Source organism: Oryctolagus cuniculus, chromosome 8 (genome assembly GCF_051225735.1).
Source record: "Oryctolagus cuniculus isolate XC-2025 breed Fujian yellow rabbit chromosome 8, ASM5122573v1, whole genome shotgun sequence".
NCBI classification, from domain to species: domain Eukaryota; kingdom Metazoa; phylum Chordata; class Mammalia; order Lagomorpha; family Leporidae; genus Oryctolagus; species Oryctolagus cuniculus.
Genome location: NC_142874.1, coordinates 8,439,573 through 8,467,518, shown reverse-complemented (window position 1 = coordinate 8,467,518; position 27,946 = coordinate 8,439,573). Strand labels below are relative to the sequence as shown.

Here is a 27,946-nt window from a genome sequence, read left to right as displayed (position 1 = left end):
GTATTTAAGAAGTATGTTGAGATAAATTTTTAAAATCTTCTATTGTATCACCTATAATCAGAGAATTCTGTTATTTACTATAATAAACATTTAAAAATATATTTAAGAAGGATCCATGTATGATTTTTATTCATATACATGTATAAATTATTTTTCATGCTGTCACCATTATTGGTATGAAATTATAATTAAAACTTACTGCATGTAGAATTAACAGATGACCAGAAATAATAGATAAGCTTGAGAAATCTCTGAACCTCAGAAGTTCAATATGTATAATTATTAGACTAAACTAATAAAATATTAGTTATCTAAACCTCCAAAGAAAATGTCTGCCTGTATTTTAATCAGAATAATAATAAAACTAAATATTCCTGAGGTCCTCTTTAGTTTCTGTTCCAGTGGTGTCATGTGTGTATGTTTACATCTTTACTTTGGTAAAAGACATTTATCCCAGAGAGAATCAGTTGTAGAATTTCAGGCATTTTAAGGGCAATAATAAAAGAAAGTTGAAAATGATAATACTTCTCATTCTGACACTTTACTTAACTGTGATATGGTGTATTATCTTTAGACTGATAGCTATAAAATTGCTTTTTAAAACATACACATGATATCTAGCATGACCAGAAGTCTGTAATCGAAACACATTTTGGTGAATTTAATATGTGTTACCTTACTGACCAGACCAATATTTAAGGCTGGAGAACAGTGTTTCCCATTTCTCTTCTGTTCTACTTCCAGTTCTATCCAAATCATCATTATAATTTATCAGATTATAGAAATATGTTAAGAAAGTAAACATCTCACTCATTTATTTAAAAATTATTTTAAAGATGCTACTAAGCACTTAACACTTTGAGAACTTTGGCAATTCAAAGATAAATAAATTCTACTATCTACTCGAAAAATAATTTTAATCTAGGAAGCTAAAGCTTGAGTCATTTCTACTGACAAGTAATTTTACTATATTAATTTTTAAATATACATTAAAACACTCAGCTTGTGTTTTTTCACTTTTTTAATTTTATAGCAAAATATAATAAAGTATTTCCCATCACTTATTGAGTGTATAACTAATTCAGGTTTATGTCATATGTCTTAATTAACATTGTTTTACATGGCACTGAATTAAATAATTTAAACTGTTTTATTTACCAAAGAATTTATCTTGCATACTACTCACAAGAAGTGGATCTACATATCACTCTGGCCAATCTATATGGTAATGAGCTCTGCTCAATCAAAAACGTGCCAGTAAGAAAGAAAGCATGAGCAAGTCTGATTTCAGCTGGCAATAACAGAAAAACTTTGTGCGGTGCAGAGGTGTCATTCTGCTCTGTGTGTAAAGACATTTTTAGCTCCAAGGACATGATACAAATGGGAACATTACTGAACAAAAATCTACCCCTGCTGAGTTATTGAGGGTGAGAAATGCAATGTAGAACATCTATTCCTGCCTATATCATTCTTTAGATTAAAAAGAGGAGATCTCTTCTATATTTTAAAATATATATGTATATGTGAAGTTTAATATATATATATATTATATAAAGTTTTGGATCACTGTGAGGTGAAGAAAACGCAGTCAATGAAAAGTTTTTAAACTCCCAACTTAGTGAAACAGCATCATTGAATTATGACCTGCAGTTGACTAAGTTTTAATGCTAAGGCAATGGCCGTTTAAGTAAGAAGAAGACAGAATCATAAAATTTCTTTGGTTATTGACTTAAATATATAAATAATTATGCATCATAATAAATTACACTGTATTTCTAATATAAATTATATACGTTATATGGTGTGTATAATAAATGATATATATAATACATAATATAATATATAACATATATAATATAGTTACATCCGCATGCTACACTGTTATTTTTCTGCAGTTTCCTCCCCAAGATTCAGATAGGAATGTGCATGACCTCTAATTCTTTTTCTCGGTCCCTTTCATGTATTTAAAGGTGCAATATTGATTAGAAACTCCTCTGGGAAGTACTTCTTTCTTATGAGACTGAAGTAATTCTTGCTTATGGCCTCCCTCTGTATAGAAAGAAAAACAAAGCAAAAGGAAAGCTCACAAGGAGCAAACAACTATGGATCACTCTGAGCCACTGTACCCTATTAGATTAGCAATCGACCTGGAAAAGACAAAGTGCATGTGTCTCTTCACGGGGGAATGGGAAACAAAGAAACAGCCTACACGTTCCCTAATCTTTCCTGTGATAGAGCGGAAAAACTTCCCCCGAAATCACAAATGTCTGTAATACACCACTGCCCAAGGATTAGTGAAAAAAGAAGTATACTTGAAAGCTTTATAATTGCCAAACTTTTGAGACTCAGGCACCCTTCATACTCAAAGATTTTTTTGTGTGTGTTTGTGGGAATGGAATGAGGGGGTATTTCTATCTGCTAATATTTGGGCATTAAAATTTTTTTAACTTTTATTTAACAAATATAAATTTCCAAAGTACAGCTTTTGGATTACAGTGGTTTCCTCCCCCATAACTTCCCTCCCACCCACAACTCTCCCATCTCCGGCTCCCTCTCCCATTCCATTTACATAAAGATTCATTTTCAATTATCTTTATATACAGAAGATCAATTCAGTATATATTAAGTAAAGATTTCAACAGTGTGCACCCACACAGAAACACAAAGTGTAAGTACTTTACACTTCTGTTTGAGTACTAGTTATAGCATTAATTCACATTGTATAACACATTAAGGACAGAGATCCTACATGAGGAGTAAGTGCATAGCGATTCCTGTTGTTGACTTAACAATTTGACACTCTTGTTTATGGTGTCAGTAATCACCCTAGGCTCTTTTTATGAGTTACAAGGCTATGGAAGCCTTTTGAGTTTGCCAACTACAATCTTCTTTAGACAAGGTCATAGTCAAAGTGGAAGTTCTCTCCTCCCTTCAGAGAAAGGTACCTCCTTCTCTGATGGCCTGTGCTTTCTGCTGGGATCTCACTCACAGAGATCTTTCATTTAGTTTTTTTTTTTTTTTTTTTTTTTTTCCCCAGAGTGTCTTGGCTTTCCATGCCTAAAATACTCTCATGGGCTCTTCAGCCACATCCGAATGCCTTAAGAGCTGATTCTGAGACCAGAGTGCTGTTTAGGACATCTGCCATTCTATGAGTCTGCTGTATATCCCGCTTCCCATGTTGGATCATTCTCCCCTTTTTAATTCTATTGGTTGGTATTAGCAGACACTAGCCTTGTTTATGTGATCTCTTTGACTCTTAGTCCTTTCATTATGATCAATTGTGAACTGAAACTGATCACTTTGACTAGTGAGATGGGCTTGGTACATGCTACCTTGATGGGATTAAATTGGAATCCCCTGGCACATTTCTATCTCTACCATTTGGGGCAAGTCCAATTGAGCATGGACATTAAAGATTAAAACAGAAATTTGAAAGATATGCATTGATTAATTAACATTATAAGGAGACATCATAAACCCATTACTTGGTGCAATAAGTAGAATAAGTAGCACAATATTTTTTAAAAGATGCATTTTTCAAATCAAATTAGTAGAAACTTTGTTTTGCATTCTGCAGATCTCTTTAGTGTTTTGTTAAACAGAAGATTATGGATTCTTGCATCTATTTCTACATTGAATTGTTTCAAATCACATATGACATCATTCTTCATGTAGTCCACTGAAAACTTCACTCTGGGAGACAAGGAGAAGGAAAATGCAAATGACATCTTAGTATAATTATGAACCAGTGTTTACTTCATGGACTCTCTGGGAAGGTCAACTTGAGAAATACACTACTATAAAGTCAACCTTATGTATAGCAGGCTTCTGTACCATTAATTTATATATATGTATGATATATATAAACTAATATCCTAGAAGACCTACATTTGGCATAGAAAACCAAAAACAGTACGTTTTAATTAGGTTTGAGGAAAAAATGAAGACACTATTCAAATTTGGGACTCAGTTATTTCATCATTTGCTTTTTTCTGGTAGTTTTTCAGGGGAGCAAACGCCACTGTAGACAGCATGGCATTATCATTTATTGGTATTTTCCAGCGTTCCAATTACTTTGCTAAGTGTTTTACCTTCTTACTCTCATTTAATTCTTGGAACAGCTTCATGGCATAAGTATAATCATCATCTACAAATTCGATTTGGGGAAATTGGCTGATTCATTAGCAGTCCCTGGTAAAAGATGAAGTGCTGTAGCTATGTTTTGCCTCCATTCTGTCTAAATTAAGAGGAGGAAGTTTATGTCTCTTTTTTATGTTCCCTCACTCCTGCTCTCCAAAATAGATTTCATGTAGAATCTTAGTAATTAGTATGAATACATACACATACATATTATTGTTCTTTACACATAAAGTTAATGAATACCTCAAGTGAAAATTTGTATGATCTTTCATTTCAAGCATGTCTTTCATCAGTTAATTCATATTTTATGGAATATATCTTCAATTAATTTATATATGCATAACACTATAGCATCAAACAAAAGGAAATAACTGTCCAGATCTTAAATTTTGCTTCTAAAATCTAAATAAAAATTTTGAGGAACAAAATATGTCTTGCAATAAAAGGCAAAATATCGCCACTTGTGAGTAAGGACAGAAAGAACTCACAGACAGCTATACCGGTGTAAAGTTGTATTTAATGAACACTGAAATTGTTATATAGATGTTTATCTTGTATTATTATTTTAACATATTTATATGTGGTATTTTGTGGCCATTACTTATTCATAAATTCTAGAAAGTCACTCTCCCTCTGAAACAATAAATTTAAAAACCTAAACTGTGCCAAATAATGTCACTTTCTTCTCTAGAAACTTGAAAATTAGGTTATGCCATTTATAAAATGCCTATTTGTAATTCATATCTTAAAAAGAAAACAGACTCTCAGATTTGAAAGGGTGTTTTGGATGGATGAAGCATTTTTTAGAGAAAAATACAGCATAGAAATTTCATCAGTGCAAGAAATTATAATGAAATCCCTTTGTCTCTATTGTGTGCAAAATATTATAAAATAGCATAATACGGAAAATATCTCAAGAAATCTTGCAAACAATCTTGACTCACAGAAGCTGTAAGGTTCAAGCACCTTCAAAATCAGTTTAGAGGAAACATTTGAAGAACAATGGAAGGTAGACATGTCCATTTAAAAATATTCAGAGCTTTGTAATAAACATCAAATGTGGTCTGTAACTGGCACAACTGAAATCAGATACCGTATTATGATTTGCTTATGTTCACAGATTTCAACAATAGTGTTCAGGAATCAATAACAGTCAACTGAAAGTTATTGGTAAATGGCATAAAATCAATCTTACATTAATGTTTACGTGGAGGCTTTACTGATATAAATCAAAGAGTTTTTGCATCAGTACTGAGGTTTTTATAAACCTTATCCTTTGGGCATAGAATTTTCATTGTGTTATGCACAAATGAAATTATAAATAACTGCTGAAAACTAGTAATTTTTACTTTATGAAAAATGTGTCTTGAATATCATTCTATGCTGTTTCCACTAAGGTTCAAAAATATCCCATCAATTATATGGTCTTTGGAGTGTTAGTGCATAATTGATAATAATTATGTCTTAAAATATGAGTGCTATGGATCACTTATAAAATTACAAAAGAGATACCAAACTGGCACCATGTACAATGTATATGTATTTTAGGTTCAAATAATTTTGAATGCTACAAAGAAATAATGTATACATGTTATGTATGAACTACTAAAAAGCCATAATTAATTTTGAAACCATTTTCTTTTAGATCTTAAGAAAAGATGAATACATGTCCAGATAGGCAAAATGTGTGACTTTTTCATTTTCTAATAACGTGTATAAGATTACCTGTGACAAATTTGATGATGAAATATTTCATAAACCAATGCATTTTCATTGTGATTCTTATGGGTGCAAAGCTCCAGGCTAGACTTAATAGACCTTTGAGGTATTCTAAATTGGAAAAAAAATATGTGCTTCAGGAATATTTTTGTATTTAAATAAATTATCTTCCCCTAAACAGATGTTTTTAGAATTTAAACATATTAAACAACATTGATTTGGCTTTCCAAACTATCAGTATTTCAGTTTTGCTGCTTATCTTCAAAGAACAGGAGTTATCACAGAAATATATAAGGCATTTTTGCCTGAATAAATTTGTACAAATCAAGACAAACAGACAAAGCAACGTGGGTCCAGAAAGAAAGGCCTACATGGGCTTAGGGCTGGGCTCGTTGGAACAGTGTAGAGCAATCAGAATACATGTTCAAGAATAGCTGGAATCTCCCTCAACTCAGTCACCTGTTAACCCCAACTGTATACTAGGTGTGAAACTTGTAGACTCCTGCATCCTGTATGTAGAGGTTTTTCAAATAAGTGGACAGATTTCTGAGATGTCCCAGATCTGTAGTGTGAAAAAATGTTAAAGTATGATTTAAGTCATTACACTGAGATTTCTCTAAGACCTTAAGATAATTGTTTTTAAAGTCCATAAGTAGAATCCTCTCCTCAAATTACAGTATAAAAGCCCATATGTAAAACCACTGTATGGGATTATTTTGACAATTGCTAGTTGAGGACAACATATTCTCCGAAATCTTGAGCACTTGGTCCTTGGATCCTGTCTATCTTTGTGTGAACTAAACTCCTACCAAGAATGCAATGTAGTTTTCCCTAGTGAGCCCTGGTAAAAATAATGGAATGTAAATTGTATTCTTCAAAACAATGTTTTTCACCTTAATTAACATGTACATTAAAAATAGAAAGCAATTAACATAATCTATGTATCAAAAATGTATAATTGTTTTGAAGTATATGAAACATTCATTGAACTATATTCAAGAAACCACTGAATTGCAAATCAGGAAGAGTACAGTAGAATGTCTGCATAATATCAAAAAGTGGCTCGGGTATACAGAAAGGCCCCACGTGACTTGCTTTATTAACTTTACACGGCTTCATACATTGATCTCCTGCTGGGGATGTGCGGGACACTGTGTTTTTGCTATAAAGGTTTCTGATAACTTTATTTTGAACTTTTGAATATGTTTTTATTCTTAAGGTCTGGGAATTGGGAACATGTTCTATGTTTTTTATGAAGATGGAATCAAAGTGATACAACCCATAGAATGTGAATTTCAGAGGCATATTAAGCCTAGTGAAAAGCTCCTTGGATTTCAGGCAAGTATCTGAAAAATTCCTTTGCTGTTTCATACCGCAGCTTTGTTAAGTGGAATTGTGTTTTGGATATACAGTGAAACCTATGCACATTTGAGACTTTGTTGGGAGGAAAATGTTACACTTTTGATATTGGCTGAGACTTTATGCAGGTTTTATATCTGAGGAGATTTTAAAAAAAAGTATTGTGTATTCCCAAGAAGCTATTTGTAATTAAAATGAAGATGATAGAAGCAAAATACCAAGAGAGAACACCACATGTATTGACTTCACCTGCTCCTTAATTGAGAATGACTCCTGTTTTTGTGAGCAATGGTTAATTTCATAAAAATGAAAATGTGTATAATTTCCTGGTGGAAGATTGGGATGCATTAGATGCTCTGTAAATGTTAATGTTTTTATTTTTTACTTCATTTTTCATGAAGTCACGAAATGGATATTTAGATTCGTATGGGAAAGTAGACTTCTACTTCGTATTTCCCATGAAATATTTTGATTTGTAAAATACTGGTACTACATTCCGGAAATCAAAATCAGTAACAAAATGTGCATCAATTTGATACATTAAGGACTATCTTTTATTTTGGCAGCATAATGAAAACTTATTAATTATTTCTATCTTGCCCTGGCTGTGTTTATTTCCAGATAAATATATGCACACCACAGCATGTAGTCATGCCGCCCAATCATTCTTACACTACTGCGGACTTCCACTAAAAATGCAAAACTACTGTCGGTTGCAAAGAACACCTTATCAAGGAAACCTTTCCTGGCTCACATTTAAAGTTGATGTGGCCATGGGGCTTGGCTAAAATACATATTTAATGTCAAAGTTTGGTCATTTATTTTCAACTTATGATTCTAGCCTATCAGCATACAGTCTTGCTGTCATATAATGATATACGAAGACAAAAATTTACACTTTAAAGTCTTGCCCTAGAATGAAAGAGGGAAAATATTTTGAGAGTGAGATAGGATAGACAAGCTTCCTTGCACATACTCTCTAGGAGAAAGCAAACTAATGCTTCTTATTTACATAAAGCCGAGTGTCCAATTGATGATGGTCATGTCTGTTTCAAGCAAATGAAACTATTTTCAGTTTTAAAATATCTCAATCATAGACAAAATTAATAAATAGAATTATCAACATTTGGTTAAGTTATAGCTTAACTACAAGCACAAAACATTTCAAATCATACATGCTATGTTAGTTTCTTTTGTAACCTTATTATTTAAAAACCCATTTATGTTATTTATCTGATAGGCAGAGAGACCTTACATTATGTCTACATTAAATAAGGTGTATTTATGAGCATATATATGTACAATAAGCAGATTAATAAAACACACATAAATAAAACCACACATTCTTGATACAGACCAATCCCCAAAACTTATGGGAGGAGTTGTTATAGAACCTCCCGAAACTGGGTCTGCTCTCCCAAGTGCAGAAATCCCATCACTGACAGTGGGGTGGCAGGAGAAAGGTGTTTATTGCACAGTACAGAGCAAGAAGCCAGGCAACTTTTCATTTATTTCACAGGCTTCCCAGGGGATAGAGTGGAGGTTCTTACAGATTCTGGCTGGTACTGACAGGTGCATGTTCACCTCTTCTCCAAGTTCCTGGTTGGTTGGAAGTGCTTGTGGGTTTCCTTTGATTGGCTGGGGTGATGCTGTGTCCTCTAGAAAATTTGCATGATGGTCAAGTGGGGTTCAATCATTCTGGGGATACATGCAGGTGGTAATTTATTTCTGCCCTGAACCTGGAATTCTCCTGCCCATTACCTAGAAATCCCAAAAAGAAATCTCTGGAGACAACACCAACCATCAAAGTGTTCTCTATTTGAGAAGTACATGGCCTCATGAGTTCAGTGACTAGGACCTTGTAGGCCAATTGTATACCACCCCCTCAATTCACTGAGTTAATTTTAGTAAGTGTGTGACTTGCTATCAGAGGCAGGCAAGGACCCTTTTGGCTAAGGGAGGGAAGCCTGCTGGTATCTGGCATCCGTATTCAAGGTCCTGCTTGGGGCTTGGTATAATTATTACTTGTGATAAAGCAAATGATTTGATTTTACCCCAAACAAATGTGTTTTCATATTCTGAGTGAGAAATCTAGTGAAGGGTGTGAATATAGGAAGCACGGTGTCAAAATGATTATTTAAATCATGGCAAAATCATTTTGCAAAGTGATTCTGAATCTTGTAAAGCCAACAATTTTGAAGCTAAATGACACACATTTCTTGGTTATATCACAGAATTCAAAATTTTAGTCTCTAATACTATCAAGATAACCTGTGAAGTCTTAATTATGAAAGTGCCAGTCATGAGTTGCATACGCAGATTCAGAGACTAAGACGTGTTTCCTGCCCCACAGGCGTGCTATTCTAGGGCATCATTAACACTTCATGCCATGTGACCCAGGCTTCAAGAACGTGCTTTTCTAGGACATCTTTTTATGGTTCTCGATGAGCTAATTTAACCACTTGGGCTGTAAAGTTAACACAACAGGCAAACCTTTGCTCTGACTGTTGGTGATATGTTTTGACAACAGAGAAGTGCACTTTACCTACATGAATTTCTCTCTTTAGAGACTTAAAATAAGTAATTAGACATCCTTCTAAAACAATGAAAGTATACACTAGGTAGAATAATACATGGAAGAAAAATGAGATACTTAATATATATTTAGAAATAAATTAGAAATGAAAATATATAATTATATATTATGTATATTATTTCCCACAAAAATGGATTAAACATGGATATAATAATTTTCAAGGTCTCTGTCTATATTAAAAGATTAGGGGTACAATTTCCATAGAAAATATAAGTATAATATAGATAAATGCTTGTCTATTCAAAATAAGTATAATCTTACATTATACCTCTCATAAGATGTTATTTGGAAAGGGCATTTAACCTATCAGCTAATATATGTCAGTTAAGACACCCTTATACTGTATCAGAGTACCTGTGTTCAAAATATGGCTCCAGTCCCTGGTCTGGGTTTCCTGCTAATGCACAGCCTGGGAGTGGCGGCGCAAATATATATATATCCCACCCATATGGGATATATATATATATATATATATATATATATATATAGTGTTCCTGGCTCCTGTTTTTAGCCAAGGTCGGCCTAGGTATCATAGGCATTGGAGGACGCTGGTGAACCAGTAGATGAGAGCTCTCTGTTTTTCTGTCTCTGTTCCTTTCTCTGTCTCAGAAATGGATCAATGATTTTTTTTTTTTTCTCGAAAGAAGATGAAGCTTGCTCACTCTAAATAAAATTTAGTGTTTGGTGCAATGTCATATCATACTAGGTTTCAGCTCTTGATAGTGAGTCGGTGAGGATTCATACAACTAATTTTTTGTTATCTTTTTCATCATTTTTTAAAGATTTATTTATTTATTTGAAAGGCACTTACAGAGAAAGAAACAGATACAGAGAGAGAGAGAGAGATCCTCTGCCTGCACACTGTTCAAAGGGCCACAGTGACCAGACTAGACCCAGGCGGAAGCCAGGAGTCGGGAGCTTCTTCCAGGTCTCCCATGTGGGTGCAGGGCCCAGGCACTTAGAACGTACCCTGCTCCTTTCCAGTGGCATTAGCAGAGACCTGCATCAGAAGTGCAGTGGCCAGGACTCGAACTGGCACCCATATGCGATGCCAGCGTCACAGGTGCAGCTTTATGCACTCAGCCACAACACTGACTCCTGTTGTGTGGCTTTTCTAGATGGAATTTATGCTGTATTTTTCCTAGTTTTACACATGATTCCCTCTTGTCAGCTAGAGTATGAACTTAAAGTAAATATGAGTCTATTAAACACATGTATTCAGAACTCAAACTAGAATAAGTTTGGAAAAACATTGTAAGTTAGGAATGACCAGTTTTTCCAATTTACCATCTTTTTCACTTTTCAGGCTTTCAAATACTGTGTTGTCCTAGTCTGTACCTTTTTAATCTTTAATTTTTAAAATTAAGTCAACATCCATGTTTCTTATACCTCCAACTACTGTTCTTTTCAAGTGGCATAATATCCCTTATTCTTTAAAGGAAACTAAAGGCACTTCAGCAAACTTATTTCTGTGTCTTATGATGAGTAAGTCTCGTACTGTAGAACACGAAGTTTCTGTTTCTAGTTTTAATGTTAATTTAAATGATATTGACCTTTAGAACTGAACAGATTATACTTTCAACAGGAAATTTTACATGAATTTCTCCAAAAATGTCTATTTTCTAGGTTTGGAATTTCACCATGTCAAAATTATTTTACCTTTATAGATAAATACAAAATTTGAATATGGAGCTATCTTGTCCTTAGAGCCTAGGATAATTAAATATTGAAAAAAGTCACATAAATAAGAAATGGAGAAACTCGATCATCGACATTTCTCTCTCTGATGGTACTCCATGTCGCCTCAGCAATGCGGTCAGAGCATCCTCCATCTCCCATAGCAATACTCTCAATTCCATTTCATTCTCTAATACAATTACTACTTCTCCTAACTCATTCCACAAAACATACTCCCATTAAAATATCAGCTTCAGCACATGATATGGAAAATTCATTTCTCCATGAAGGGAGTGAATAACATTTGAATTCAACACCAATCTGCATTTGAGAAAGGTAATCGAAATATTTCTTCCACTTACTCTTTTCTCAGTAGGACTCTATTCAAACATGGATTAATGTACAAAGAGTTATAGAATGATAAAAATGTAAGCTTTTATTCTCATTTATGGCTACAATGATATCCTGCAAAGAGCTTCCTAAAGAGAGTAATGTAAACTACTTCTAACAATTTCTTAGAAGATTACTCTGTAGATTTCAAAAGAAATAGATTTATGAAATTGGCCTTTGAAATCCTAGATGGAAAGAAGTCTTCTAATGTTTCATTAGCAATCACACTGTTTGATAACAGTGTTTCTTTCAGACTTCAGATTATAAAGCCCAACATTAGGAGGAACAACCGTGGGGGAGCTTGAAAGTTGTGTGACAGTGTTACAATACAGTTCTGTAGCTTTATTAACTTAGTCAAATAACTTTATCTAAAATAGCATAGTAAATCCTCTTCAAGAGATTATTGATGAGAATCAGTCAAGTTATTTGGATGAATGAATGTAACTACAATGATGTATGGCTCAGCAGTCCACTAACAACATTTTTAGAGCTTTAAATGAGTACTAAGGACCCACTTAAGGCATATATAAAAGTTCATTCCAAACACTTCAGAAATAAATGAATAAATGTCCTTAAAGTTACTTGAATTTTTCAATAGAAACTTCTTAGGAGTAAATTATCAAAATATTTGTATACATCTTTAAACATCAAAAACTTTTACTTAAGATTTATAAAGCCACAAAGATCTCTCATTTTAGGCTAATTAAAATGCGCTACAGTCACATAAAGTAACTATTTGTTTTTATAAATAATAGATTTGCAAAATAAAAAAAATTGAGTATGTAACAAAAACGTTTCTGCCCTTCATACTTATCTTTGTCCAGTTCTGCTTCATACAGTCAAGTATATTTAATCATTTTAAGTGATGTATTCAGTAGTGCTATTTCTTGAATTATAAACAGTAAATATATTTTTAAGGCAAGTGTTTCTACCAGCAGTTATCATGCCTGTGTCCCACATAAAAGTACCTGGGCTTGAGATCTGCCTTTGGCTCCTGACTCCTGCTCCCTGGTAATTGAGACACTAGTAGACAGCAGTAGTCGCTCTAATAGCAAGGTTCTGAATGTCTACATCGTGTAGCTGGCCCTGGCTCAGCCCTAGCCATTTTGGACGTTAGGGAGTTCACTGATGAATTGGAGTTCTGTCTGTGTGTCTGTCTGTCTCTGCCTCTCAAATTAATAAATATTTTTAAATAAATACATACTTTCTGTTGGTGTTTCTCCCTGAAAGATTATGATTTTGCTTCCATAATTCTTAGCTTTTCTTAGCGTTGTAGATATTATGTAATTATTTCAATCTGGTTTTTGTCTTTATTTTTCTCAAAATTTTCATTGAATGATAATTGTCTAAGCATTTGCTTGATGCTTATTGATGACTTTATATTTTAACAATAATTCTTAACAGTTTATGTCACCACTACAAGCATCCATTTCTTTAATTTCTGTGTTCCGAATAGGTTACAAAGATCAGTTTGAGCCGTTTGGAGATGATAGGGGAATAAAAGCATTGTAGAATAAATTAACTAGTGTCAATGTGCTTTTATTTAAAATATTTGGATTTATAAATGTTTGAAAAATCACTGCTCAGCATTTTCCATAGACTTTTTAATATATAATATGTCATCTTATATAATATGTTTTTTCCCTCCATGGAAATTAAGAGACAATTACATAATGAGAAATACAGTGAAAACCACTTAAATCTCTAAATTATGTTTTTTTTAATGATTTAAGTGGCTAATTTATATCTTACATCCAATAGCTCACTTGTAAAATTATCAGGAAAACTAAAAGATGGAATTAAATAATAGCATACTGATGATATACTCTGTGGACATGTTTTGGGATTTCCAGGGGTCTAAATCAGACAGTCATAGGTGAATTCTCACCCAGTATTTTTCATTTTCCTACTATGACGAATTTTCCTAAATCGGTTCGTGTAGCTAGACTCCTGTTTAATTTGTTAATATAGAAGATTTAAGACAAAATTCAAATCTTGGGGCCGGTGCTGTGGCCCCAAGCGGGTTAATGCACTGGCCTAAAGTGCTGGCATCCCATATGGGTGCCGGTTTGAGACCTGGCTGCTCCACTTCCCATCCAGCTCTCTGCTATGGCCTGGGGAAGCAGTGGAAGATGGCCTAAGTCCTTGGGCTCCCTGTACCCACGTTGGAGACCTGGAAGACGCTCCTGGCTCCTAGCTTCGAATTGGCATAGCTCTGGCAGTTGTGGCCAACTGGGGAGGGAACCATTGATTGGAAGACCACTCTCTCTCTGCCTCTCCTTCTCTCTCTGTAACTCTGACTTTCAAATGAATAAATAAAACTTTAAAAAAATTCAATTCTTTTGAAAATAGAATAATAAATACCTAGCTTTAAAGAGATTAGATGAATAAAATGTGTCTTTTCTGCTTTCCCCTAAAATGGAGGTAAATGCAGATCATAATTTTTCTTTAAAAATAGCACTTACTTCTAAAGGTTTGAGAAATTATTTTCTTCATGGTTTTTCTTTAATTCATAAAATTATAGGCAAATGTACATTATTTTCTGGTATTCTTTCACCATTTAAAAATAAGAAACCAAAAGCAAAATTATTATCATACTATTTAACCAGTAAATAACAGAATAATGTTGAAGTTATTTTAAACAATGTTTACTCAAAATGTTAAGTTCAGTGTTACTTTTGACTATGGAGAAAAATTAATTTTTTAATTACCATAAAATTTAAAATATAAATTTAAAAATGATGTATATTCATTTTCGTAACCAGATTCTTTTTGATGAAAATTCTATTACACGTAAAAATAAATGTTTCCCTTTTAGTACAGTTTTCACAAAAATTATTGAGCCTGTCTTCCACATAAAGCAATTCCTCACTTCTTTGCTGGACAGTGTAGGAAGACTGGAAAACTCAGTCACACGACATGGCACCATCCGCATTGTGTGATTATATGCTATGGAAAAAAAAAAACTTCAGCTTCTAAATGGTATTGCACTGGGCTGAACTAATTGTAGATAACCCAGTAATCATGAAATTCCTTCGATTTGTACTTCCATATCAACCTATGTTTAGTTATAAGACAGGGTGAGTATTCATAGGGAAAGACTACATCTGCGTGTGTATGGAGGCCAATAATAAAACCTGTCTTGCTCCTCTGAGGTCTCTAAAAAGAGTAATCAGTGCCGGCGCCACGGCTCACTAGGCTAATCCTCCGCCTTGCAGCGCCGGCACCCTGGGTTCTAGTCCCGGTCGGGGCGCCGGATTCTGTCCCGGTTGCCCCTCTTCCAGGCCAGCTCTCTGCTGTGGCCAGGGAGTGCAGTGGAGGATGGCCCAAGTGCTTGGGCCCTGCACCCCATGGGAGACCAGGAGAAGCACCTGGCTCCTGCCATCAGATCACCATGGTGCGCTGGCTGCAGCGCGCTGGCCGCGGCGGCCATTGGAGGGTGAACCAACGGCAAAGGAAGACCTTTCTCTCTGTCTCTCTTTCTCACTGTCCACTCTGCCTGTCAAATAATAATAACAATAAAAAGAGTAATCAGTGAAATGTGTTACTAGAAGTCATGTGTCATTACTAAGAGGAGAGACAGACATCCCATGAGAGGAGGAATTGACATCTAATGCTGAACGTTATTCAAATTATTCCACTGTTCTTCCCTCAAAGTTTCTTTCCTTTTTCTTACTGGTTTGTAATGATGAGAAATAGTTTAAATTGATTCCACATCAGTACAAGAAGTTCAGAGAATCAAGATAAATTCAATCTACCTTGATTGCATTTAAAAATCTGAAATTTTATTATTTTTTAAATATTTAAAGGTTTATTTATTTTTTATTTATTTGAAAGGCAGAGGTACAGAGAATGAGATTGTCCATCCATCAATTCACTCCCCAAATGGCCTCAATGGCCAGGGCTGGGACAGGGCAAAGCCAGGAGCCAGGAGCTTTATCCAGATCACCCATGTCGGTGCTGGGGCCCAAGGAATTGAGCCATCTTCTGCAACTTTCCCAGGCACATTAGCAGGGATCTGGATCAGAAGAGGAGCAGCCGGGACTGGAATAAGTGCCCTTATGGGATTCCACTGTTGCAGGCCGCGGCCTAACCCACTACAGCACAATGCTGGCCCTGAAAATTTATTTAAAAAGACCTCAACTCTGTGTTTTCTGACTGCATTAATGAATAAAATATAGCTTTTAAGATATATAATACCTATGAAATAAATAATTACTCAGTTCAGGAAAATTAATTCCACAAGATAGATATGATCAAGATATCGCAGTTCACTTTTGTGAACTTGTTTTATAAGCTGCATTAACAATTTCTAAAGGCCTCAGTTTTCAGAATTTAAAAAAAAGGATAGATATCCAGTTTTCAGAGAAATTGAACAGGCATGTGTGTACTTTGAGGATTAAAACAAAGATTTTATGGATTTGTTTATATGTTCATCGTAGTTAGATGGACCATTTGGACAAATTGTGTGCTGCTACTTCAGGAAATTGAGGGATAAAATGCATTTGAAAAGAACAGGTCTTTTCTTACCAAGACAGCTCTGCCACTCTCGAGTTTTCATGGTAATTCTGTGATTGTAATAAGCTTTCTATGATTTTAAGGAAGGATTGTTGATAGCAGCAGTATGTGCATGTTAATGTGTGTGGTCAGTGAATGTCATGTTTGTTTTTTGATTGTTTTCTTCACTAACCAACTTACTAATTACAGTTGGTGAAACAAGTTTAAGAAAGTGTATTGTTATTGCGCCTATACATACCAAAATGTCATTCCATTGGGAAGCAATTTTAAATACAACTAATTATTTAATTCTAGCTATACACAGTAGAGTTTAATCAAGTGGATTCACTGTGAAATTTCAGAGTTCACATCATTTACATTTGCTGATATCCATCCTAATTGTCCAGTTCTTCTAGCACTTCAACGCTAGCTTTCAATTCAAACATATTTTGCCAAGCTCTATGTACTAGTTTCTCAACCTAATTTGAAAACTGTTGTCTTGATATTGAATTTAGTCTCTTTACTACTCAAGGTTATGCTTTTTCCAACACACGTTACATACTGTCTTCAGTGCCTGCTGGCCTCTGGACCAACCCAAGTTAGGATCCAACTCCTTTGCACAAGCCGAGAGAACCAGTGCACCGACCACTTTGTCATGTGCTTACGACATTTCTAGAGTTCTCTTCTCTTATACTATTCAGACACTGAAATTTAATAATCGACAGTTTGCTATTTATTCATTAGTTTATTATTTGAAAGGCAAACTGACAGAGAAAGAGAGATCTTGCATCCACTAGTTCATTTCCCAAATGTTTACAATAGCTGGGGCTGAGCCAGGTGGAAGTCAGGAAGTAGGAACTCCATTTGGGTCTTCTGTGTAGGGAACAGGGACCCAGTGACTTGAGCCATCACCAGCTACTTCCAACAATTAGAATTGTAAGCAGAGCCAGGAGCCTGATATGGGATGTGGGCATCCAAAGTGGCATTTTAACTGCTGGACCAAATACCCACCCTGTGTTCACTATTTAAATTAGCCATTATCTCCCAACTCAATATTTTTTAAAAACTAAAGTAACATTTTGCATTTATAGATGGTTAAATAATTCAGATTACTTTGACTTTTTTCTTATATAAAAGCAATGGGAAAATTCTAATTTCGTCCCTTCAGTTTCCAGAAGAGGAAATGAAAAAGGCCAAATGGTTTACTCACATAAGAACCAAATGAAAAAGGGAGAAAAAGTCTTCAACTAGCATACCAAACCTTTTAACACTCTAAAATTCTTAAATATACACTGCAAACTTCCATCCAAACCATTTAGAAAACCTAAAAAAATTAAATGTCCATAAAAAAAACATGCTATCATAGCTTTCATGAAATATAGCTGTAGTAAAATTCCTATATGAAAATAATGGTCACTAGTTTTGATCACTTGACTTTTGCATTGTTTTATTTAATCCTCATAATAACTCTGTCTGTCTGAGAGGTAATCACATTATACCCATTTACTGACGAGATAAACAACTAAACATTGCGTCTAAGGCTTATTGAACTCAAATTCTTTTTAATTTCTTCAATACTTCTGAAAAGAAGCCTCAGTTATGATAACATAGTACCAAAAGCTAGATTTTCATTGTATTATTGAGACATTCTTATTTTGTCAAAAGAGTATAGAACTTGTGCAGTGTGGCCTTTAAACTTTAAAAAAAAAAAAACATTTATTTATTTGAAAGGCGGAGCATCAGACAGAGTGGGAGAGATGGGGAGGGCGAAGGAGAGAGAGAGAGGTCCTCCATCTGCTAGTTCACTCCCCAAATGGCTGCAGCTGCCAGGGCTGGGTCAGGCCATAGCCAGGTGCCAGGAGCTCCACACAGGACTCTCGTGTGGGTAGCAGGGGCCCAAGTGCTTGGGCCATCATCCACTGTCTTCCCAGGAGAAGCAGGATCACCAGCGGAGCTGCTGGGATTTCAAATGGCACTTTGATAGGGGAAGCCAGCATTGTAAGTGGTTTAACTGCTGCTCCACAGAGCTCACTCTGCTTTTTTATTTTTGGCATTCTAGACTCAAAATAATTCTACAAGATAATGATGTGGGCCTAGATACCTTAATTTTCATTCCAAGTTCTTGCCTCCTACTGAGACAAGAACTCAAAGTGTGAGATATTGTTAGTACACAAGTGAGAAGAGGGTTTAATTAACAGTGAGAGAGTGAACACAGATTCACACATGAGAGTGGGCCACCTTATGCAGAGAAATATCCATCATGACTGGACCAGAGTATTTTTATGAGAAGAGAATGAAAGCCAGAGATGATGCAAGAATAGTATCCCCAGGCTTGGCCAGAGGCAAACCAGGGCCTCTGTGCCATCCTGAGTCTCTCACATGAAGTAGAGGATGGTGGCCATACTGAATAAGCAGAGTGAGGTCTTACCATGCCTAGGATTTCTGTGCCAACTATGTGGAATTTAGCTTTTTCCATGTGGTTAATATGGCAACTCCTTCCTGGTCCCAGATGAGAACAGGTGTACCCCGGAAATGAGAATGTATTAGATTGACATGTGAAGGGATAAAGTTACAGTGAAGGACTGGCAAAAATGCCAGTTAATGTAGACTTAAGTAACTCCTTGCCTAATTGCTCCTTATCAATAGTAATATTACTCAAATTAAGGCCAGTACAGTCTGTAAGTGCCATAGCCATCTGTAGCTTTGGATGATATAAAACTATACTTTTATAAATAAAACTGTAGTTAGAATGAAATACATTGAATATGTCTCATTTAGGAAAAATAAATTGCATTGCTTAGATTATAAGCACTGATTGCAGTTACAATGTAATGAAAGCAGAGTGGGCATCGTGGCCAAGCAGATGAAGCCACCACTTGGAATCCTGCATCATTGCCAGAGTGCCTTGGTGGAGTCTGGCTTCTGTCTCTGCTTTTGACTCCGTTCCTGATGACATACCTGAGAGACGAAGATGAAAACTCAAGTGCTGAGCCTCTGGCCACCACATGGTAGACCTGGATGGAGGTGTTGGTTTCTGACTTCAGCTTGGTTGGCTGCTGTTGGCATTCAGGGATCAAGGTAGTGATGTGTGATCTTGTCATCTCCATCTCTGTCTCTATGTTTCTGTGCATTTAAGATAAATAAGAATGAATATATTTAGCCGGCGCCGCAGCTCAACAGGCTAATCCTCTGCCTGCGGCACCAGCACACCGGATTCTAGCCCTGGTTGGAGCACCGGATTCTGTCCCGGTTGCCCCTCTTCCAGGCCAGCTCTCTGCTGTGGCCCGGGAGTGCAGTGGAGGATGGCCCAAGTGCTTGGGCCCTGCACCCCATGGGAGACCAGGAGAAGCACCTGGCTCCTGCCTTCGGATCAGCGTGGTGCACCAGCCGTGGCAGCCATTGGAGGGTGAACCAACGGCAAAGGAAGACCTTTCTCTCTGTCTCCCTCTCTCTCACTGTCCACTCTGCCTGTCCAAAAAAAAAAAAAAAAAAAAAAAAAAAAAAAAAAAAAAAAATTTAAAAATAATGAAAGCATTTGAATCTCAATATATTTTAAAAAGTCAAATAAGGAACGCATCATTGCTAGTAAATTGTTCAGTGCATTATTGAAAGATCAAGTTGTTTTAAATGTTCCAAAACCAAATTAATAGAAATATCTCATGTATTCAGATATAGCTCAGCATCTTCCCTCAGGATCCGTAGAGCTATGTTTCCTGGACCTCCATGGATGCAAGAATCTGCAGATGCCCAAGTTCCTCCTATAAAATGGCAAAATGTTCATATATAACTGGCACAATGCTCCCGTATATTTAAATAATATCTAGATCACTAATAATACCTAATATAGTGCAAATACTGTGTAAATTATCATGAGATGTATTATTTAAGGAATACGACAAGAAAAAACAGTATGTTCAACATAGATACTTTTTCCCCCCAAATATTCTCCATCTGCAGCTGATTCTACAATGTGAGTCCTACAGATACGTAGGGGTGACTCTCTATCATCTATCAATCTCTTAGTCCATATTTCTACTATAAGAAATATCCTAGGAACCAAATCTAAACATTCTCAGAAAGTACAGAAAAATCTAACTTTATTTACCTTGATTTATGGCAAGTTGAATAAATCCTCATCAAGAATAAGTACTCGACTTCCACTGCATTTTATAAAATGAATAATTTCTAAGTAATCCATTATTCAATTTTTAAAATATGTATCACTAAACTCAGATTTTCACAACTTCAGTGTAAAATGTAAAGAACAGTTAAAACAGAAAGAGAGCTATAAATGAAAGCATAAAGGCACTGCTCCTTTAACTCTGAGAAAGAAACACTGGTTTTGGCTCAGTTTAGCTAAAAACTATAGTAGTTTTCACAAGACATCCTCCAGGCACACTTGCCAACACTCAAAGTGGTCTAAATCCCTTTCACAGAGCTAAGTCCCTTGTCACATGCACAGGTACTGTGGCAATGACAAATTGTTATGAAGGGCTCTAAGTTGTTAATTTCAATTTCAGTGTTATTTCAGCTTGGTCACATTGATACACCAACTGACAGCAGTCCAAAGCCCACATTTGATTAGCACAGCTCTAGAATTCAGCTTCTCAATGACTCAGAAGGATGTAGCCTTGGTGTTTTACATCATGATTGTGAAATATGCACTACTTCTTGACTTCTCAGCTATAATTAGCAAGACTGAAAAATACACTTACTGAGCAAATATTTTAAGTTTAACATCACGTTTAGAAAACATAGCACTATAGGAATAAACAAAGCTACCTTTTATTTTTTTTTTAATTTTTTCCCAAGGAATAGAGGGCAAGTTCCCAAGCTCTAGTGCACTCAGCAATCCTGGAGCTGGGAATGCCCCCAGGTCTCTTACATGAGTGGTAATGACCTGACAAACTGAGGCATCATCTGCAGCCTCCTAGTCTGCATTGGCTGGAAGCTCTGATCAAGAATCAGAGCCAGAAAAGGAATACAGCTCTCCAATACAGGAGGCTGACGTCTTAACTGCGAGCCTAGAGGCCCGTCCTCAAAGGCTGACATTTTAATGGAGAAATATAGTATATCAGGGTACTTCAAGAAGGTAAAAAAAATGGAATTAAACAATTTTGTTGCAAAAATATTTTTGAAAATTAAAATCCATACACACTTTTATCATAAGACTTTTTATGAAATGTTTGAAGATCCTTTGTATGCATGAATTACAAAATGTAGATGTAAAGAATTTGATTAATAAAATGTGTGTTGCATTTTGCAATAGCTGTGGAAAATCACTATTCTTTGTGAAATATTAAGGAGCGCATTCTAGCTACGAAATAGGACATTGTTGGAGAACCAGGGTAAATACAGTTACAGATTTTCAATAGGATCTAAAAATAATTTATTTTTATTATTACTTACAAAGGAAGAGGCATTCTGAAGGTTTCAAATGTAAATGGTTATTTTAACATATTTATTAACACAACAAACCTTCTTCCTGCTTTATCTCAACATAAATTTCCATTTGGTGCCTGTTTAGAAATGTGGCAGGATGAGCATTGGTGGAGCCACAGTGCTGCCTAATTCCAGGCCAGATGTATTCACGCACAGCTGGCTTACCCAGAGCAGTGGTAATTCAAATCAGGCAGAGAATCACGTATCTGTTAGCTTTAGAGAACCCTGTCCTGATAATGTGTTTATCTTTTATTTTATTTTTTAGTTTTAACTTTTAAAATATTCTTGTATTTGAAAGGCAGAATGAGAGAGAGAGAGAGAGAGAGAGACAGAGAGACAGAGACAGAGAGAGGAATCTTTCCTGTTTGCTGATTAATTTCTCAAATGCCTGCAAAAACAGCCAGGTCTGGCTCCGGCTGAACCCAGGAGCCAGGAACTCCATCCAGGTATCCCGCGTGGGTGGCAGTGACTCAAATACTTGAGGCCTCCTCTGCTGCTTCCCAGATGTAACAGGGGGATTAAGGGAGCAGAGTAACTAATACTCAAAGCAGCATTCTGATATGAGATGTTACATTCCACACGGAGGCCTAACATGCTGTGCCACAATGCCACCTTCATTCATTCATTCATTCATTCAGAAGGCAGAGACACAGGAAGAGAGAGAGAGAACTCTTTTCAACTGGTTCTATCCCTAAAAGCTGCAACAGTGGGGGCTAGACTGAGAACCAAACCCGGGTTTCCCATTTGGGTGCAATAACCTAATGACTTGAGCCACCACCTACTACCTCTCCGGGTCTGCACTCTGGAGAAACTGGAGCCAGAGGAGGACTGAACCCGCGCATGCTCACTCTGTGATGCAGCGGTCTGAGTGGCAACCACGCGTGTTTCTGCTTTGTACCCTGCCTTGTTAGGGCTTTAGTTCCCCATCTTCATAGGTCTGCCATTTTTTAAATAATGGTTTAGCTTTTAACTTCTTTCTAAAAGACACAATATTTTACATGCCAACCATACTTACCCTCTACATATGTTTCAAATTTTTGTCAATTTTACATTTTATTACCTTACAATCTAATAATCTATTTATAGAACTCTTGCTTTTCTAGTAGTCATTTGCATAACAATTTAAATACCTTTGGGTAACCTACATCCCGTATTGCAGTGCTGGGTTCAAGTCTGATTCCAGCTTCCTGCTAATGTGTACCCTGTTGGGCAGCAGGGCCCCTGTTGCCCATGTGTGAAACTATTGAGCGCTGGGCTCCTGGCTTCCGTCAGCCCCAGCTCTGGCTGTTATTGGAATATGAGGGATGAAACAAAAGGTAGAAGATTGGTCTACCTGTATATCTCTGTCTCTATGTATCTCTGCCTTTCAAATAAATAAAATAAATAAATAAAATTGAAACAAATAAAATAGACAATATAAAAAGACTTAGATTTTTGAAGTTCACTGCATACACTGATCCTAACTATGTATCTTTATTAGCCTGTCTATGGCTGTGTTTGTGTAAGCCAAGTTTTCATCTTTTCTTTGACTTATTTCTTAATTTGATTTTTGGTTTCTTAATGCTTCTTTTAATATAGTATAATTTTTTGCTTTCTACTATACAAGTGTCTTTATTTGAAATTGCCCATTCAACAATTTTTCTGAAAAGAAGGAGGGAACCCTAATGAATGACGACAAGGCTACAGATTAATCTCTGGCATCATCTGATCATGCAGGAATTAGGACATCACACTGGATAAGCTTTCATCAAAGCGTAATATAAAGGAAATGGAACAAAACTAGAAATCATCTGTAACTTTCCTGAAGTCACAGTTAAGCAAAAGGGATAAAAAAGTCACCACAATAGAAAAGAATTTAACCAAACAGACTAAAATAAAATGATAACCAGGCTAGGGAAGCATATGAGAATAGGGATCTGCAATTTTTGTTCTGTAAATGGCCGGTTAGTACATATTTTTGGCTTTGTAGTCATTATGATCTTTGCTTGTTGTTATAGCATGTCAGTAGCCAGAGGCAACATTGAAATGAACACGGTAGCTGCATTCCCGTAACCTTTAACTATGTGCACATCATGGGATTGTATTCTTGTTTTTTTTCTTTCAATCAATAAAGATGCCATGGACCAGCATTGGGGTGCACTTGTTTAATCTGGTGCTGTGACACCAGCATCAGATATCAGAGTGCAGGTTTGTTTCCAGGCCACTCAGCTTCTCATCCAGCTGTCTGCAAATATACTGGGGAAACTGACAAATGATGGCCAAGGACTTGGGTCTCTTTTGGGAGACTAGGGTAGAGTTCCTAGCTCCTGGTTGGGGCCTGGCCCAGCCCAAGCCATTGCAGTCATATGGATTGAAGATTTCTGACTCTCTGTCTTTCCCTCTCTCTTTGTGGCTCTGTCTTTCAAGTAAATAAAGTAGATCTTTCAAAGAGTTTTTAAGAAAGAAGATGCCAAAAACATTCTTAGCTCCAGAACCATTCTGGAATCAATAGAGACTGAATTGGTCAAGGTGGCCCTTATTTGCTGATTCCTACCTGACAATAGGATTCTGAATCAGGATTCTGAATCAATCCAATGCAACAGAAATTAGAAGCAACTTTAGAGCAGGCATTCATATACATATATGTATTCACATATACATATATTTAAATATATTATATATTATATACATATATACTATATATATTGCATACACATATATACTATATATTATATACATATATATTATATACATATATACTATATATATTACATACACATATATACTATATAATATACGTATATATACATTATATACATATATTATATATTATATACATATATATTTATATATTTAATATATATATGTATATATTTAACTTCCAAGCACAGTTTTGAACAGTATATGTCACATAGTACATGCTAAAGAAGTGCTTCCCAACAAGAACTGAAGACTACTGACTGGAAAATTTTCTTTGGAATTTTTAAAAATTTTACTTGAGAGGCAGATTGATGGAGAGAGAAGGAGAGGAGGAAAGACATGGACATGCACAGACAGAGATCTCCCATCTGCTGGTTCACTCCCCAAACACCCATAAGATCTGGCTTATCCTCCGCCAGTGGCACCAGCATCCCCTGTGGGCACTGGGCTCTAGTCCCGGTTGCTCCTCTTCCAGTCCAGCTGTCTGCTGTGGCCCGGGAAGGCAGTGGAAGATGGCCCAAGTGCTTGGGCCCCTGCACCTGTGTGGGAGACCAGGAGGAAGCACCTGGCTCCTGGCTTCGGATCGGCACAGCATTGGCCATAGCGGCCATTTGGGGGGTGAACCAACAGAAGGAAAACCTGTCTCTCTCTCTCACTATCTCTATCTGTGAAAATAAATAAATAACCCAAATATCTGGTCCTATAGACAAAATGGCCTCTATACTGTTTCACAAAATACGGTGATGTTGCACAGCTACTGAAAAGTACATCATGCATTTTATACAGCAGATTATTTTCAATTCACATTTGACAATTGTATTTCAGCACCTGTAAATTCACTGCAAGCTACTATGGCCCTCGCTGATTTTTTTCTTATTTTTCACAGAATCTGTGTTTTTTTTTGTTTGTTTGTTTGTTTTTTTTGTTTTTGTTTTTTTTTTTTTTGACAGGCAGAGTGGACAGTGAGAGACAGAGACAGAGAGAAAGGTCTTCCTTTGCCATTGGTTCACCCTCCAATGGCCGCCGCAGCCGGCGCACCGCGCTGATCCGATGGCAGGAGCCAGGTGCTTATCCTGGTCTCCCATGGGGTGCAGGGCCCAAGCACTTGGGCCATCCTCCACTGCACTCCCGGGCCACAGCAGAGAGCTGGCCTGGAAGAGAGGCAACCGGGACATAATCCGGTGCCCAACCGGGACTAGAACCCGGTGTGCCGGCGCCGCTAGGCGGAGGATTAGCCTAGTGAGCCGTGGCGCTGGCCCAGAATCTGTGTTTTATGTCACATAATTTGGCATTTAATCATAGAGGGGTTTTAGGTAGTTTATAAAAGTGGAATTAAAAGATAAATTTACTTAGGTAAAACAAAGGGGTTTTTTTTTGTTTGTTTGTTTTTCTTAAATTTAGGAGACAATGTGCCTGTTTGACTACCTGGAAACATAACGGAAATTATAAAATCAAAAGTGGGGTAGGTCTTCCTCAAAGCAGGGAATTGTGGGGCAAATCATCTAATCTAGAAGCGTGGGAGGAGGGGGTCGTGAAAGGACCTAAGGTGGACACAGGACAATGGAATTCTTATAACTGGTATTTATCTCCTCTGTGAATGGTGCAGGTTGCACTGAGCGGGGGAGTATGAAGAAGGAAAGAAAGGGAAGCTGTGAGTTTAGATATTTGAGGGCAAAGTATTGCAACAGGCAATCAGTATCATAGATAACAATGTACAAGATACATTCTTGGGGCCGGCACTGTGACATAGTGGGTTAAGCCATCACCTGCAGTGCTGGCATCGCAGAGAGGCGCCAGTTCAAGTCCCAGCTGCTGCACTTCTAATCCATCCCCCTCGAATGTGCCTGGGAAAGCGGTGGAGGATGGCCAAAGGGCTTGGGCCCCTGCACCCAAGTGGGAGACCTGGAAGAAGCTGTGGCTCCTAGTTTGGGATCAGCCCAGCTCCAGCTGTTGTGGCCATCTGGGGAGTGAACCAGTCGATGGAAGATCTCTCTGATTCTCTCTCTCTCTCTCTCTCGCTCTCGCTCTCGCTCTCTCTGTAACTCTGCCTTTCAAATAAATAAATCCAATAAATAAAAAAAATAATAAAAATAAATATTTTTCTAACTGATGTATGTAAGCTTAGAAAATGAAAAGATATTTATAATATTCTAATAACTAAATTAAAATGGCCACAATCAGTAGTACTGTATCTTGTGTTCCTTTAAAATTTGGAAACAGATTAATATATGCATGAAGTATGTGATTATACATGGAAATAACCCACAGGTAATGAGATAGAATGTAATTATGAACTAGAATTGTCTTGTGGTTATTGACTCTCATCCTTATTATTTGTAATACCTTATCAGTGACTTAATGATTGAATGATACTCTTTGATATAATTTCTGATAATTTGCTCATCAGTATATATTATATCAATCTCTATTTTCTATCTCTGGTATCTCTTAACCTCTTTTTATTCCATTAAATGCTTAATGCATTCAAAAATATTTCTTTACTATTCCTATATACTGAAATAAATATTAATCTGTGTCATCTGAAAAAAGTGCCTTTTCAAAATGGGACATAATAGACTATAAATCGAAAGCAATAATGACACACAGCAAAGCATAGACTATCCAGGGTGACTGTCAGGAAATGCTTAATGGTTTTGTAGAAATGATTTGAAGTTTGGTGAGGGAGGTCTTATGGGGACAGCACACAGAAAGCAAACAATTCCCAGCAGAGCAGCTATTTTACTGCTGAATAGTTTTCCAGCAGACAAAGAGGTGGAAACTGTTCCTGGTTCAACAGTCGTTTGGCTGACAGTTAACTGTCAGGTCACTCACACTGTGCTGTTATTCTGTCACGTTTTGTCGGTAGCTTTTACACAACAGTGAGGAGTTTGGAGAGGATTTCTCTGTATTCAGAGCTTTCCATCAACATGAGGTCCCATGTTTTCCCTGTCTCTTCATGCCTCTCAAGTACATCTTTTATATAGTGTTTGTTTCTCACGAACTAGGTTCTTGTCAATGACATGCAGTGTACTTCTGAAGCAAAGTTTGACGCAGAAAACCAAGCTCCAGTAGGAACCGATGAATGGAGGCTGAATGCCGTAACCTACCCGGGACATGTGCATGGGGCAGCCTTCTGCCTCCTTTCCTCGCCCTCCTTAATGTTACTCTGCATGTTCCTGGGATCCACCCTACTGGGGGCATCTGCTAATGGTTACGGTGCACTCAATGAGGAGTAGACTTCATAATTCAAAGAACCCGACACATCCATGCCTCAAGTGCCTAGTGTTTTTCCCTCATGGCCTGGAAGGCTGAAACAGTCTTTGCTATAACCAACACTACTGTTATATGTTCCTGAACCTCACAATGCTGGACTGGGTCTTACCAATGAGTGGGTGCTTCCCGTCTTTTCTGAATTAGATTTGCACTTTGATGAACATAAGCAACAGG

The 27,946-nt window shown here is 36.5% G+C and overlaps 1 protein-coding gene across 5 annotated transcripts in view; it reads left to right on the top strand.

Annotated features, from left to right (window-relative positions):
• The window catches only part of FSTL5 (follistatin like 5), an 845,021-nt gene that overhangs the window by 707,822 nt on the left and 109,253 nt on the right, over positions 1-27,946 (top strand). For all 5 annotated transcript variants that reach the window (XM_051831719.3, XM_051831717.3, XM_051831718.3 and 2 more), the window contains one exon: positions 7,079-7,197. In XM_051831719.3, coding sequence (XP_051687679.3) covers positions 7,079-7,197 — 119 coding nt within the window. The remainder of the gene's footprint in view (positions 1-7,078; positions 7,198-27,946) is intronic.